The following is a 15,620-nucleotide window of genomic DNA, read 5'->3' as shown; positions in this document are numbered from 1 at the left end:
CCTCGGGGACGCCAGCATTGTATGCAAAGGAGGCGTGGCTGCAGGTAGTGATGACGACCTTGAATTGTATGATTTGCGATATTGCGGGAGGCCGTAGGCTCCGTCGCTCTGTCGTAGGGTGTATGGCAAGAGCTCTGGGGGCACTGTACTCGGGTCGCGGAAAGCGGCGTTGCAGCGAAACATCTCTTCTGTGGTAGCGTGATAAGACGTTGGGCGAGAATGTCGGCGGCGCTGTTACTGGGAGCGCAGGCGAGAACGCGGGCCTCGGGTTTCGCTGCAGAATCTGGTAAATTGCTTCGACTATAGTCACCGTCTTCCCGGTGCCGGGTCTACAAGCGCATGTCGTCAGACTCAATCGAAAAAAGGATTGTGAATAGATACGTGCGGTCCATAGATGATGAATGGTGCGTGTCCGGGCCGGAGGCTGACTATTGACTTCACGGCCTGCAGTTGCTCCGCATTCGTTCCAATAGAGCTGTTGAACGGCATGATCGGGGTGTCGTTGGGCCCAACCGGTGCTTGCAGTGGCTCATGCCCCGGCTCGGGAACAAAACGCGTTCCAGATGCGGAACCGTCGCGCGAAGCGCCTGGTGTTGTCGGCGAAGGGGAGTCCGATTCAGCTGAAATCGACATGGAAGCGTTTTCCGAGCGGCTGAAACGACTCGTGGAAGTTGACGTAAATCTGCTCAGCTCTGATACCATGTACGAGTCCTTTGAAGGACTCATTTCCGCCCGTTGATTGCACCATGATGTTATCGCCTATCACCGAAATGGTAAATAAAGAGAGGTATAGGAGAGTAGAGAAAGGGCCAACCAACTACGACACTGGGTCGTTTTTCAGACAGGCCATGCACATGCAAACTAAGCAGTGTGTCAGTGAATACGGTAGGTGAGTGGTGAAACTGACGACGTACGCATATAGTCGGCCTTCCTTCACGTTGAAGTCAACGTCCACCATATCATACATTCGGAGATCATTGCTAGAAGACACAATATCAGCCGATCACAACTTCACAAAGATATGACTAGAACATGTTACATTGTACGGTCCTCCTCGATCCACAACAGTGTCTGGAAGAAAAAGACATAGTTGTCCATCGAAAGGTCTTCATTGAAGCATTTCTCGGCCAGCTGCGCAGTTGCATCCTCGCGCGTGCCGTCCTTGAGAACGTCCACTAACTGCGACGGGATTGGGAAGTGCGGGAGCTCCCGCGCCCACTTGGTGCGCGGACGATTGGGGGCCTCCCCGGACCTGACCTCGAGGTCGTTGACCCACTTCCCTCGCCGCCGCCGTTCGTACGGTGCGACAGGCCGGAGGAGGGCGCGCTCGTCCGCCTCCCCGACGACAACGAGCAGCCGGCGGGCGATCACGAAAGGTTGGCCGCGAGTCCCCTGGAACGTGAACTCGAGGCGCGCTTCGTACCGCCCTAGTTGCCCGTGGTTGAAGTGGACCTTGAACTTCAGTGGACGCGCCGGCGTCACGGCGACGGAGGATTCGTCGTCCGCGATCACTTTGAACCTACGGCTCCGGGGTCAGCGTCGCGCGAGGAGGCGTATCTTGAGGTGGATATAGGGGACACACATAGCGGCATGGTTGGGAATGCGGGACTTCACCTCAGTCCCGACGAGGGAGATCTCCTTGTACACCTCCGTGGAGACGTCGACGGAGGCGTCGACCCCGGCAGTCGCCTGGTCCAAGGGGACGAGCCCGAAGTCAATCCCGGACGCGTCGGCGTGGGAGACGACGATGCCTTGCTTGTCTTGTTCAGCTTGTTCGTAGGCCGCGCGGAGGGCAGCGAGTCGCAGATGTTTTCGATGGCCGTCGGACCCGAGGTGCTCCCGCCACGAGTCGCTGTGCACGACCCGTGAGCAGACCACGCACCGTTTGAGAGAAGCGGGGAGTGTTTCCAGTTGGGATGTTTGCTCGACGTTTGCCTGGTGGCGGGGTCCCCTCTCATGGACCGCCCACCTGGACTCGGGGGAGCATACTGCGACGCATACTTCGCACAAGCGGGCGTCGTGTTCCAGCTCGCAGGAGCTGTCTTGGCAGCCTGGCCCGTAGAGGACGTTTGGACAGAAGTCTTTTTGTAGGGTGGCCATGGTGCTAGAGGTATGTCTAGAGGGACGAAGGAGGAAGAGGATGCCGATAGTGGCGACTCACACCATCCGACCGACAGAAGCTTTAAACCCGCGCCCAGATGGAAAGCTCGTTACCGCAGCACCTGCAGCCACTGGACGCCCTCATCCCACTGCCCAGGCCCCTCAGCATCATGTTTAATTGGACGGCTTAGACGCCATTAAGTTGGAAGACCGAGCGTTGCGGTAGAGACAGCCAAGAGAACGACTGCGTAGTAGCATTGAACGGTAGAGGTGTGATGATAACACGCAGTAGGAGAGCTGGATGTCTAGCCTTGCTGCGTCCGGCCCGTAACGCCCGGATCATGTAAACGCTCGCTACTGCCGACATTGCATTATGATGTGTGACAATCCCTCAATCTACTCTCGGTCTCAGGCGCGCTGGATATAAGGGAGGTTTGCCCACGCCTCGTAGCTGGCGGCCTGGAAATACCCAGAGCAGGTCAGATCCGGCGCACAACGCCCCAACGAGCGCACTCACCTCGTCATATGTCTTCTTGACACTCGGCCACTCTTTCAAGTCCTCCGTGTACTTCCGAATCCTCGCAAACTTCGGTTCCGCTAGCGCGTCCAAGACCTTCTTCCCATCCCCGACCGCATACTTTCCGATCTCGTTCTTCAACGCCATCTCGCTCCGCAGCAGGAACGGCGCCATCGCGACGTCCGCGAGCGAGAACTCCCCGACCGCGAAGCCCGTGGGAGAAAGGCGCGCCTGCAGCTCCTCGAAGAAGGCGAGGTACGCCTCGATGGTGACGGCGCCGAACAGGAAGCCGCGGAAGTGCTCCATCCCCTTCCCGTCCCACAACGTGATGAAGAGCCGCATGTCGGCCTTCTTCAGCGGGTCGGCGGGCACCAGTGTCGTGCCGGGGTGGAGGTCTGCGATGAACTCGGCGATCACGAGCGACTCGGGGATCTTGCGCGACTCAGGAGAGGGCGAGGCGGGGTCGGTCGCGGGCCCGCCGTAGCTAATAGACGGGATCTGCTCGGGCGCCGAGTAGAGTCAATGGTCCGCACGGGGTTGAGCCGATGGAATCTGTTACCTTCCCTGTCGGGTTCACTTTCTCAGTGTACCATGCCGGCTTGTCGCCAGCCGGGAGAATATACATCGTGTACTTCGCCCCGACTTCAGCGAGGGTTATGGCTACCCGATGATTGTACGGAGATTCCTGTCGAGCGGTGTCAGAATTAGCACAAGCTGAGTGTTAAGCTGATATCGGGCGTACGTTGCGACCATAAAGAGTGATCTGTTCGGGCATCTTGTAGAGAGAATGGTCCTGGCGGAGTAGGTGCCAATGATGTTTGTGCGATGTGCTGGTGAGGTATCCTGAGGCAGAAATGAGCTCTTCCGCCCGCTATATACCCGCCTTGTGGACGCTGATACAAGAAGGATGCGTACCGCTCTCATAATCGTCCCGGACGGATTGGCTAACCTGTATACCGATACCGGGGGTATATCCGACATCCTCGGTCTTAGCCGAAGATTCTACGCCACTGGTGTGGACTGCTGGTAGAGCAAACGAGGTATTCCCCGATACCGTCGAGGCTTGAGGCGGATCGATCTGCAAAGTAACTTGGTCAGCTTGTATATGCCGACGATGGGGATGAAAAAAGCTACCGGGCACCACGCTGGCGGTGCAATCGACGTCGGACGAATACGATGATCTGAACACCCCGTCTCACTAGCACTTCCCAACAAGCCTCGTCTCTGTGGGATGGCGTAGGTCACAATTCAGTCCGGAAGGGCGCAGGGTTCAGACGGGGCGATACTCGAGCCCTTTCTCCGCTGCAAGCATCCAGCACTTACTAGTACGCACGACATGGTGCTCTCAACAGTACCGCCAGAAGTTAATGCGACATATCTGGCGCATGAGGTAACAATACTGGTCATTGAAGGGTACGATCAGCAACTTGTCCATGTCACACAACGGGGGCAGCAGAGTCCGCACAAACTCGATGGTACTGAGCATCGAACCGCTTGGCAATAATCTAAAAAACAAGATCACTGTCAGAGACAGCCAACAAAACGATCACGGTTCATACCAACATACGTTAAGAATATGTCATCCCATGCATTAACGTACATACAAATTCGTCTACTGCCCATACCTGTTCCCCTTCTCTGATAAAAATACAGCTACCTACATGCGTTTATGTGTATACAAAACTTCTATACGCGCAGCGATCGCGTCAAGAGCCCTACAGGGCTCTTGGCTCACGACAAGCATGTGCGCCCCTCCACTCGCAGCCCGCCCCCGCTCACATGCGCGGCGCACGCTCCCCGATTCCGAACGTGTCGTCGAACGGCGAGCGCGGACTCGTCGGCGACCAGTCGAGCCTGTACGCGCTCGGGGGTTCCGCGGCATCTGCGCCGTCGCGCCCCCACGCGCCCCTGCGGGCTCGTCCCACACGATCGGCGACTTCGCGATCGAAGACTGCCTCTCGTGCCCCGGGCGCGCGGGCGCGGGCCGCCGGTGTTCCTCGAGGCGGCGCCAGGCGCGCAGGTTCGCGCCGCGGCGGCGGCGGTTCCAGGCGCGCGCGAGGAAGAGGAGGACGAGCGCGAGGACGAGCCCGGCGGCAACCGTGCCACCGGCGATCGCGCCGGCGTGGCGGGACGCAGAAGAGGAGGAGGAAGTGGAAACGTCACCGGCGGGGCGGGGCTCGGAGGAGGGTGTGGACGCGGTGACGGCGGGGATCGTAGTTCCAGATGAGACGGTGTGGGTGCAGGAAGAGACGGTGCCGGGGGAGACGGTGAAAAAGGGCGAGCGTGCGTAAAAGAAATCGTTGATGAAGAAGTAGTAACGCCCCGCGGTGACATTCGCGGACGTCCATGTCCAGCGGCCGTCGGCTACATTGACCCGAGTCGCGAGGGTGGTGCCAACGTTAGTGGGAATATCGCTCGAGGCGTTCGTGGGCGAGAGGTGGATGCTGACGAGGAGGTCGGGGCCAGTGTAGTTCCAGCTGATGGTGTCCGGATTGCAGGCGTCGATGGAGGGGATGGAGAGCCACTTGAAGGAGGGGAAACCGGACGTCATGGTCGATGCTTCGACACTGTCAGTGCACCGGTTGGGTGGTGGTTATGAAGGACGCCCAAATGGGATATGAAGGATAGGTGATCGATTGCGGCTCTTCATATATGCAGAGAGTATGAGCAGGGGTGGAGAGGAAGGAGTGGGGAATGACGACTAACCTCCGTGGCCAGGACCCTCGAAATGGTGACTGTCGAAGATGCGACGGTGGGGACGGGGGTCGAGAGGGAGGTCGAAGCAGTGGGGGCGAGCAGAGGAGGGCCGCGCGCGGGGATGTGAATGGTCGGCGTGTTAAATACGGGGCGAGGGAGCTTCGTTAGGGACTCCACCCCACGACTGTCAGGTGGCTCCCGGCCAAGCTCCTGATTATCTCCCACCCGTTGGCGGCTTCCTGCGTGAAGACGAGGCCTGAAGCTTGTCGAAGCCTGGTTATCTCCACGCGCTATCTCCCGACTGCAATCTCCAAGAGCGCCACTGCTCTGATCTTGAGTGCAGGGCGCATTGGCATCAGCACGGCCGGGGTATGTCAGGGGACTAAGTAGAGAAAGAAGATCAGTCGCGCGACCTTATTCCGAGATGGCGAGTGTGGCAGAGCGGAAAGAGCAGGTCGCCAGATACAAGCGCCAACTCTGCCCTCGTCTTCAGCCGCCAACGCTTCAGCAACTCCTCCGTCGCGGCCATGCCGCTCGTGAGCGCGTCCATCGACGCGTTCCTCATTCTCGCCATCGCCGTCCTCATCCCCGCCCTCGTCCTCTTCCGCCACCATGCCTCGCATCGGGCCTTCAGCTTCCGTGATGCGCTCGCCCTCTTCGTCCTCCTCCACTCCCTCTTCGTCCTCTACGTCCTCGTCGTCCGCTGGCCGCCAAACGTCTTTCAACGACTGAAGATCCCACTAAATGCGCACTCGGACCACATTCGCGCCCTCCTCCTCCACCGCGCGGGACTCGCTCGGGACGCGGCTCTGCCGCAACCTCTCGAGTCGCTCCTCACGCGTCTCGAGTCCTTCGACATGCGCACGCTCTACGTCCGGTACGTTCCTCACACCTCACCTCATCTCGCGCATATATGAACCTCTTTCGCGCACCGCCGCAGCTTCGGGCAGACAGTCCTCCAGGACTGCGAGTACTGCAATCTCTTCAACGAGTTCGCACTCTACGCCGCGCCTCAACTTGCACTCGGATACGGCGTTGAGGGCGCCGTGGTAGGCCTGGTCACCGCCGTCAGGAGCGGTCGCGAGCAGTGGCGGCCGTATGGGGTTGCTGCGCTCGTCGGCGCCGCGCTCGCGGAGGCATTCTGGCTCGCCACCGCGCCAATAGACATCCCGCGCGACGGATTGGGCGTGTTCATGGTGAGTGCTTCCACCCACTTTTCCCTTTGCGGCACGGAATTTCTTCGTCGCCGTAATGTGCTCGTATAGTGCGCTTCCGATACTTGAAGTGGTGAGTTGCACCTGGGGCACATTGGCAGGAGTATGACGGTTCCTGTGCCTGCTCATGCCCAGAGGTACCTCTTGATGCACCACGCAGTGCTACTGTCACTATACCATTCTCAATGTGGTACACCCCATGCACGGACGCAGGTTCAGAAGCAAAGCTCGTAGTGCATAGCGTAGGCCATTGTTTTCGCTCATGCACAACGAGCATATTGAAATGGGTGTAGGGCAGGGCATGTCAGTTTGTACATGGCTCAGGACGTTCATTAATATGAGCCGATATGAGCTATGAACTTATGCCCTGTGAAATGTTTGTCTGTACACCTCAAGTGCCAAGCGCGAGTTTGCCTGCCCTCGCAAACCTTTTCCAGCACCTCCCTTGGCTTTCTCTCGTGTCAAGGTCGTTAATTAACCAAATACTCTTGCACAGTGGCACGACAACCTCCGCCTCTTGCGGCTTCTCTTGTTCCTCCTACTGCCTCCGCTCATCCTCATCCTCCCCTTTCCCTTTCCCTCCGCCGCCACCCTCCAGAGCCAAGCCCTCGCACCCGCCACTGTCGACGCTCTTGCCGCCGCACAAAACACCCTCGCGGACACCAAAACGCGGCTGAACGCCCTGCGTTTCCTCAACGCCGCCGCGGCCCGCGAGCCCGCGCTCCGTGCCGCCTCCGCGGCGTTTTGGGACCGCCAGCGGGAGGAGGGCGCGATCGCGCGGGCGGATCCGTACGTGCGTCAGGCCGCGCGGGACCTCGGGCGCGGGTTCGCGACGGAAGGCGATGCGGACGCGCGCGAGGTCGGGGGCGCGAACGGCCCGATGAGGGTGCGGGTGAGGGCGTTCGCGCGGACGGTGATGGAGCTTGTCGCCCCTCCGCAGGCGGCGAAGGCTGCCGGAAATGCACAGTGAGTGGTGTGTTGTGTTCGACGATGGTGTTCTATGGACTATCGTGCGTTTGTCATACCCTAGAACCGTGTAAGTCGGTGACTCCGTACCTTCGAAGTACAAGCATCGTCTCGTTCATGATAGTGTATCATTATAATTTCGCGCTGCTCGTCCTTGGACTCATTCCGGCTGTAGTACCTCTGTTGGAGCAAGCGCTCCCTAAGGATGGATATAAGTATGGAGCGAGACCGGATCAGCGTCAGACTTTGTATATAACAGTGCATCATTTCTCGTCCGCCAACGTCGCCCATCAACCCTGTCTTGACCACTACTGACCACGTCGAGTTGACCTACCGGCACAGGCTCGTCATGGTACTGATTACAATTTTCATGCATCACCATCTCCAAGCTTCCAATATCATCAGGGTTAACATCGCACTGGACGCCGACGTCTCTACCATCGTCGACGCATTCCTGGCAAAGAGTCCAGGTGTTGAAAGAGAGTCGACGTTGCTGAGGAAGGTATGCAGCCTCCACATCTCTCGCTGCATTATGTAGGCTCATCCAGGCCACCAGCTCCACCAGCCGCACTCCGTCGGATACCAGGGGGCTGATGCTTTGGATGAGCGGATCGCTTTGCAAGGCTTAAATAACGTATGCGAGCCCCTCAACGGGCGACGCACCATCCGGTCATTCGTGGAGAGAGTGCAGGAATATGAAACCTTCTTCATCGTCATCGTTCTTCCGCCGCAAAGTGAGTGGCTTGGTCGATCTCAGATGCCTTGCGGGCTAACGGGCGGCACATCTCGCCAAAGGACCAACCATTGTCGACTCACTCTCCTGGGCGAGAGAACTGCACTATCGGCTTCGTATGTGCCATGAGAACCCATTCGAGCCAGATACGCATGTGCCGCGCGTCCGTCGTGAGATTATCGACATCTTCAATCGACGCGGCGACTGCGACCTCGACACCTTGTTCGTGCGCGTCGAGTACGACCGCGCCTGGACGTCAATCGAGAAAAGTAAAAGGCACTTTGTGATTTTCGGCCAACCGGGGATAGGCACGTCTTTCGAACTCACATCCCGACGTGCCGCTTACCGTTTCCACAGGGAAGACGATGTTCCTGATATTTTGTCTCCTCAAGGCGCTGCGCACCAGGACGACCGTCGCTTTCTCCATCGCCCCAGACGAGGTCATCCTTTTTAAGGCGGGCAGCGTCGAACGTTATTCCAGGTTGTGCGACGTTCCGACTGACGCCCTCGCGCTCTTGGATGCGCGCATGGGTCCTGACCGCTACGTCGGAGGTATTCGATCGCGCGCCGTGATCGCCACCTCTGAACGGGACACACTGAAGAAATTTCAGAAATACATGAACCCGCTAGGCTGGATCATGCCAGTGTGGACGGTTGAAGAACTGGGTTGGTTTGGGTGAGTGGCTTAAAGTGATCCCATAACCGGACGCTCACCCTTCCTAGTCCTGGCCGGGAAGGGCATTGGTCCGTGGTCCAGCTCGCCAATGTACTGGGTCCTTGTCCCCGCGTCTGCCTGGAGCCCGTTCGGAAACTATCGGGCAACATTCTACGAGATATCGGAGAACGCTTCCCCAAGCTGACGGTCCCGGAGGACATGATATACGGCCTGGAATGGTTCTTGGAAGAGGGGCGCTGTCCCTTCTCACTTCGCATAGATGGGTTCGACTCTTTCTTTTTCTACAGAATCAGCCGTGACCATCGGAACCCGGTAGAGGGCTTTTGGAACACTCTCACCCTCTGCATCCCCACGCTCCCACTACACCTAGCAGCCGCCCGCACGTTTGACGCAGCTCAGCTTCGGTGGCGGCAAAACCTGGCAGCAACCGCGCGCGCCAGGCTCTCGGGCCTTGACCCCTTCTCAAATCGCTTCTATGAGACCCAGCCGCTCCGCTGCCGCATCCTCCCTCAACGGACGATCCTCAAGCTCAAGTCGCTGCGGCCGGTCTACCTCGACCACCTCGTCTACCGAACGGTGGCCGACGCAGTCGCGGCGGGCCCACGCGGCAAGCTCGTCGTCCCCTCCGTCGTGGACGCCGCGCCCTACCTCGCCATCGCGGTCTCGCGCGCCAACGGCCGCACCCACATCGTTTTCCTCAGCGAGGCGGACGCGGGAGGCACCGTTGCGCTGGACGGTGCGGACCTCAGCGCGGCCCTTCCCCATCTTTTCCGCAAACGGCTGCCGCGGAATGCGCGCTTCTCGTTTGTCTACCTCGTCCGGCGGCGGAAGGACGGCAATGCGCTCGCGCGGCGCCGTATCGCCGCGGGCCCCATCTCGGTGTCGTACAAGAGGCGCGTCTTCGGCGTCGACGTGGGCTACGCGGTCGTACCGAGCTCGGTGAGTTTCCTTCGGCCTCGAGTTTGAATGGGACCCTCCGTGCTGACTTCCTGTTAGTGATGTCCCCCGAGGATTCGGCTCTCGATCGCATGACTGCGGTATCTATGCTTTGTGATTTCGCGTCCCAGCGGACCTGCTCTTTATTCAGCGCTCGCACTCTCCGCCGAGAGAGGTCGGGGGCGCGAACGGCCCGATGAGGGTGCAGGTCAGGGCGTTCGCGCGGACGGTGGTGGAACTTGTCGCCCCTCCGCAGGCGGCGAAGGCTGCCGGAAATGCAGTGAGTGGTGTGTTCGATGATGGTGTTCTATGGACTATTGTGCTCTTGTCATACCCTAGAGCCGTGTACGCTGGTGGATGTGTCATAGTTGTAATCGCCAGGACGTCGCGCGGAGTTTCGCGAGCCTTCCATATTGTGGTAGCGTACAAGCAGAACTTCAAATGGAAGTGCATAATCGCTCCTGACTAGTCTGCTACATGTGGTATACTATAGCTACTTAGAATTGGGTGGGTATTGGAACATGCTGGCCTGAGACTCTGTCAGCACGGAACACAGGGAAGGTCAATTCCGAGACACACACACCAGGGACATGCTCACTCGCCCAGCCGATGGCAGAATCCATGAGTACCGTCTCGTTGACGCACGGCACAGGGACACCAGGAACTTGCTCGAATGGGACATTTTGGTTTCTCCGAATGAAATTGTGCAGATCTCTCGCCCAGGCGACTCGCGAGTCGACGATGGTTGGTGCTTTGGCGAGATGTGCCGCCCGTTAGCCCGCAAGGCACCTGAGATCGACCAAGCCACTCACTTTGCAGCGGAAGAACAATGACCATAAAGGAGCTCTCATATTCCTGCAATTTATCCACGAATGACCGGATGGTGCGTCGCCGGTTGAAGGTCTCGCATACGTTGTCCAAGCCTTGCGAAGCGATCCGCTCATCGATAGCATCAGCCCCCTGGAATCCGACGGAGTACGGCTGGCGGAGCTGGTGGCCTCGATGAGCCCACATAATGCAGCGAGAGATGTGGGGGCTGCATACCTTCCTCAGCGACGTCGACTCCCCTTCAACACCTGGACTCTCTGCCCGGAATGCGTCGACGATGGTGGTGACGTTGGCGTCCAGTGCAACACTAAACGTGACGGTTGTGACGACGGTGCTGTGAGGATGGAGTACGAAGATGGGCACGCGCTTTGTGACAGCAATCAGCAAAGGGTGGATTGAGAGAAGATCAAGAGGACTGCATACCGTGTTTGTCGGTAAGCTATTGTTTGACTTCGGCAATGTTTGACCGTGGTGGTTCGGAAACTTGGACTCCGGTTTGCACTGCGAGCTTGGCGGCGACGAGGCTTGATGGCCTTCGGCATTGCTTGAGTGTGGTGGTTGCAAGCATTGAAAGGGATGGCAGAAAAGCATGAACCAAGTCCGTGAATGCTGAAGCTGAAGGAAGTACATCTTTTCTTGGATTATGGGATCCAAGCGGGTGAGGTTGACAAGTGGAAGACGAGTTGGTCTGCCTCTAGCGCCGAGCGGCATTCACAGTGTGAACGGGTTTCTTCCACACTCAGGTTAGGTTCAGTGGTCGGACTCCTATCTAGGAGTCACGTTGTTGGTCGAGGGGGGAATAGTGCAGCGTCGACGGTGTCGGCAGTGCCGTAGGCCTGGAGGAGGTCGACATCGATGTGGGGGGAACGGCAACATAGATGGAGGAGGAAGGACGCAGTGGAGAGCTCGGAAACTTTCGCGATTGGCCCAACGCCCGCCGGTGCTGATTGTGTCGGACTTGTAAATAGAAGAGAGAGGAGGGAGTGAGGGGAGATTTGATGAGCTCGTGAAGGGGCCGTCAGTACCATGTCGGGGGCAGTATTCGGGCGCGTTGTTGGACAGCCTGCGGTCCCGGTTGGTGGACTCTGAGTGCTGGTGCGGGCGGGAAATTATTTGACGACGGCGAGTTGAAAACGCCGGCGCGAGCTCGAGGCTGGAAGACCCGCGGCACTAGGTGAGGGTATTATGTGCGGTTGAGATAGGCAAGCTCGAGGCGGTCGCGCGAGTGGAACACACTCAGAGTCTGCCCCGTCCTTCAGGCGCGCGCTTCCGCCACTGATTACACGCGTTTCCTCCCGCCGTGACTCTCCTCCTTGCACTCCCACCTGTTCGCTCTCGCTGCTCTCGTCTCCTCAGGTGGTCGCTCTCTTTTGCTCTCTCCCGCTCATTCCACTCTCTTCGCTCCTTTCTTACACCCCGCATCGGCACGCTTCCCTTCCCGCCGTTGGCCCGCGGACTTGGAGTTGCGGGCCACACGCGCCCTCCGTCCGACGCCCGACGCTCGGAGCACCTACCCACTGCCGGCAAGCCTTCACGCGCGCCCGTTGTGGAATTTGAGGGAATGGTGAGTTCATCTGCCGCTTGATGTGCGTTTTGCGACCCGTCCGCGATGCTGCACGCTTGCGCAGCATCTTGGGTGACCGCATAATTGTAACGATCGAAGAATGGAAATTTTCAGGCCAGGCCAAGCCTCCGACGCCGTTCACGCAGTGTGTTGCGGTCGCGTGAGAGCGCGGGAGCGAGGGCGAGGTCAAGCGGGGCGCGGACAAGGGCAGGCGCACGCGCGCGGGAGAGGAGTTGATTAGGCGGGTACGGATGACGTAGACGGGTAGTGTAGAGGCGCAAGTGTCCCCGTTGGCTCGCAGAGCGGGAGAGTAAGGAAGGGCGGGGTGAACCGTGACGAGGGAGCCTGAGGCAATCGCGTGCGGAGGCGGGGATGCGGAGGCGGGGATATAAACTGTGCACACTACATAATCAGTGGCGATGATCGTATGCCAAGACGTCCTTTAAAGCTTTACGGGTGCGCGCCGACGCTCGTAAACGGATACTTAGGCGGAGCAGGCCATAACACAGCGCTTGGCTCAAGGGTGATTTGTCAGCCAGTCATTCAGATTCCGCTCGTGACGCCTTAGATCTCAGACTCCTTACGTCCTTTGGAGTAGAAACATTGTTTCATTCATGCTACATGATGGGTGACTTTGTCGTTATGACTTCGTGCTGCTCGTCCTTGGACTCATTCCGGGCTGGTAGTACCTCTGGTAACAGTGGACTTAAACCAAGCGCTCCTATAAGTATGGAGCGACGGAGCGGCGTCGGGCTTTGTATATAACAGTGCATCATTTCTCGTCCAGGTCCAGCGTCTGCCCATCAACCCTGTCTGACCACGTCGACTTGACCTACAGTCTCGTCATGGTACTGATTACAATTTTCACGCACCACTATCTCCAAGCTTCCAACATCATCAGGGTCAACATCGCACTGGACGCCGACGTCTCCACCATCGTCGACGCATTCCTGGTAAAGAGTCCAGGGGTTGAGAGAGAGTCGACGTTGCTGAAGAAGGTATGCAGCCTCCACATCTCTCACTGCATTATGTGGGCTCATACAGGCCACCAGCTCCGCCAGCCCTACTCCGTCGGATACCAGGGGGCTGGTGCTCTCGATGAGCGGATCGCTTCGCAAGGCTTAGACAGCGTATGCGAGACCTTCAACCGGCGACGCACCATCCGGTCATTCGTGGAGAGAGTGCAGGAATATGAAACCTTCTTCATCGTCATCGTTCTTCCGCCGCAAAGTGAGTGGCTTGGTCGATCTCAGATGCTTTGCGGGCTAACGGGCGGCACATCTCGCCAAAGGACCAACCATCGTCGACTCACTCTCCTGGGCGAGAGAACTGCACTATCGGCTCCGTATGTGCCACGAGAACCCATTCGAGCCAGATACGCACGTGCCGCGCGTTCGCCGTGAGATTATCGACATCTTCAATCGACGCGGCGACTGCGACCTCGACACCTTGTTCGTGCGCGTCGAGTACGACCGCGCCTGGACGTCAATCGAGAAAAGTAAAAGGCACTTTGTGATTTTCGGCCAATCGGGGATAGGCACGTCTTTCGAACTCACATCCCGACGTGCCGCTTACCGTTTCCACAGGGAAGACGATGTTCCTGATATTTTGTCTCCTCAAGGCGCTGCGCACCAGGACGACCGTCGCGTTCTCCATCGCCCCAGACGAGGTCATCCTTTTTAAGGCGGGCAGCGTCGAACTTTGTTCCCATTTTCTCGACGTTCCGACCGACGCCCTCGCGCTCTTGGATGCCCGCATGGGTCCTATCCACCACGTCGGAGCCATTCAATCTCGGGCCGTGATCGCTACCTCCGAATGGGCCACACTGAAGAAATTTCAGAAATACATGGACACGCTGGGCTGGATCATGCCAGTGTGGACGTCGAAAGAACTGGGTTGGTTTGGGTGAGTGGCCTAAAGTGATCTCATAACCGCACGCTCACCTTTCCTAGTCCTGGCAAGAAAGGATACTGGTCTGTGGTCGAGCTCGCCAGTGTACTGGGCCCTTGTCCTCGCGTCTGCTTGGAGCCCATTCGGAAAGTATCGGGCAACATTCTACTAGATATCGGAGATCACTTCCCCAAGCTGACGGTCCCGGTGGACATGAGGGTTGGCCTGGACGCGTTCTTGGACGAGAAGTCCTGTCCCTTGTGCCCAATGGACGGGTTCCACTCTTTCTTCTTCTATAGAATCAGCCGTGGCTGTCAGAACCCAGTCGAGAGCTTCGGCAACCCTTTCGTCCTCTACATCCCCACGCCCACACTCCACCTAGCAGCCGCCCACGCGTTTGACGCGGCTCAGTTTCGGCGGCGGCAAAACGTGGCAGAAACCGCCAAACTCTCGGGCCTCGACCCCTTCTCAAATCGCTTCTACGAGACCCAACCGCTCCGCTGCCGCATGCTCCCTCAACGGACGATCCTCAAGCTCAAGTCGCTGCGGCCGGTCTACCTCAACCACCTCGTCTACCGAACGGTGGCCGACGCAGTCGCGGCGGGCCCACGCGGCAAGCTCGTCGTCCCCTCCGTCGCGGACGCCGCGCCCTACCTCGCCATCGCGGTCTCGCGCGCCAACGGCCGCACCCACATCGTCTTCCTCAGCGAGGCGACGGCCGCGGGCGCGGGAGGCGCCGTTGCGCTGGACGGGGCGGAACTCAGTGCGGCCCTTCCCCAGCTGTTCCGCAAACGGCTGCCGCGGAATGCGCGCTTCTCGTTCGTCTTCCTCGTCCGGCGACGAAAGGACGGCAATGCGCTCGCGCGGCGCCGTATCGCCGCGGGCCCCATCTCGGTGTCGTACAAGAGGCGCGTCTTCGGCGTCGACGTGGGCTACGCGGTCGTACCGAGCTCGGTGAGTTTCCTTCGGCCTCGAGTTTGAATGGGACCTTCCGTGCTGACTTCCTGTTAGTGATGCCCCCGAGGATTCGGCTCCCGATCGCGTAATTGCGGTACCTACGCTTTGTGATTTCGCGTCCCAGCGGACCTGCTCTTGATTCAGCGCTCGCACACCACCCGCCGAGACCGACTCCCAAGTCCTCTATCCTAAGTATCTCACGTAGCCACATCCCGCCTCCATTCTTTACGGAGTCGCCGTAATGTACGTCATATCCGCAGTGCAGCAATAGCACATCATGTAGCATACCGCCGCCCTACGATCCAGCACTCATTTGCTTCCCCGACGCGTTAATAACATCTTAATCCACGGCAGCTGCACTCGGTGACTCGGGGACCGAAGTGATTGTACCACGCGGGTACCAACCGGCGTTGTCTCACGCGAAAGCCAATGCGAAGGCAAAATGTGTGATGTGCATATCAGGGTGATGAGTATGTGGGTGTAAAGAGCGATATGGTACTTTAATGGGGGCGTGTAGACGCGAAGGCGATGACGGCCACGAT

General features: G+C 58.7%; 5 protein-coding genes across 5 annotated transcripts; 2 read left to right on the top strand and 3 right to left on the bottom strand.

Annotated features, from left to right (window-relative positions):
* Positions 1 to 616: 616 nt before the first annotated feature.
* Positions 617 to 2,100, bottom strand: BXZ73DRAFT_101882 (uncharacterized protein; the record flags this gene model as incomplete). The annotated part of the gene is made up of 6 exons (XM_048015044.1): positions 617 to 759; positions 815 to 861; positions 915 to 980; positions 1,040 to 1,519; positions 1,583 to 1,852; positions 1,883 to 2,100. 6 exons carry the CDS (start codon positions 2,098 to 2,100, stop codon positions 617 to 619), a joined length of 1,224 nt encoding a protein of 407 aa, XP_047877488.1.
* Positions 2,101 to 2,508: 408 nt separating this feature from the next.
* On the bottom strand, positions 2,509 to 3,392 carry BXZ73DRAFT_90323 (thioredoxin-like protein; the record flags this gene model as incomplete). The annotated part of the gene is made up of 4 exons (XM_048025594.1): positions 2,509 to 2,559; positions 2,618 to 3,115; positions 3,177 to 3,302; positions 3,360 to 3,392. The coding sequence occupies 4 exons, from the start codon at positions 3,390 to 3,392 to the stop codon at positions 2,509 to 2,511; spliced, it is 708 nt and encodes a 235-aa protein (XP_047877487.1).
* Positions 3,393 to 5,841: 2,449 nt separating this feature from the next.
* BXZ73DRAFT_47739 (uncharacterized protein) lies at positions 5,842 to 7,498 on the top strand (the record flags this gene model as incomplete). Its single annotated transcript, XM_048019929.1, has 3 exons — positions 5,842 to 6,191; positions 6,255 to 6,510; positions 7,025 to 7,498. The coding sequence occupies 3 exons, from the start codon at positions 5,842 to 5,844 to the stop codon at positions 7,496 to 7,498; spliced, it is 1,080 nt and encodes a 359-aa protein (XP_047877486.1).
* Positions 7,499 to 10,336: 2,838 nt separating this feature from the next.
* On the bottom strand, positions 10,337 to 12,298 carry BXZ73DRAFT_101879 (uncharacterized protein; the record flags this gene model as incomplete). Its single annotated transcript, XM_048015043.1, has 5 exons — positions 10,337 to 10,368; positions 10,423 to 10,590; positions 10,652 to 10,829; positions 10,884 to 11,033; positions 12,182 to 12,298. The coding sequence occupies 5 exons, from the start codon at positions 12,296 to 12,298 to the stop codon at positions 10,337 to 10,339; spliced, it is 645 nt and encodes a 214-aa protein (XP_047877485.1).
* Positions 12,299 to 13,076: 778 nt separating this feature from the next.
* BXZ73DRAFT_77942 (uncharacterized protein) lies at positions 13,077 to 15,270 on the top strand (the record flags this gene model as incomplete). Its single annotated transcript, XM_048022757.1, has 6 exons — positions 13,077 to 13,229; positions 13,284 to 13,461; positions 13,523 to 13,729; positions 13,818 to 14,136; positions 14,184 to 15,075; positions 15,223 to 15,270. 6 exons carry the CDS (start codon positions 13,077 to 13,079, stop codon positions 15,268 to 15,270), a joined length of 1,797 nt encoding a protein of 598 aa, XP_047877484.1.
* Between the last annotated feature and the right edge of the window lie 350 nt (positions 15,271 to 15,620).

The sequence above is a fragment of the Epithele typhae genome, assembly GCF_022376455.1.
Source record: "Epithele typhae strain CBS 203.58 chromosome Unknown BXZ73scaffold_27, whole genome shotgun sequence".
Taxonomy (NCBI): Eukaryota; Fungi; Basidiomycota; class Agaricomycetes; order Polyporales; family Epitheliaceae; genus Epithele; species Epithele typhae.
This window is presented reverse-complemented; position numbering and strand designations above follow the sequence as displayed.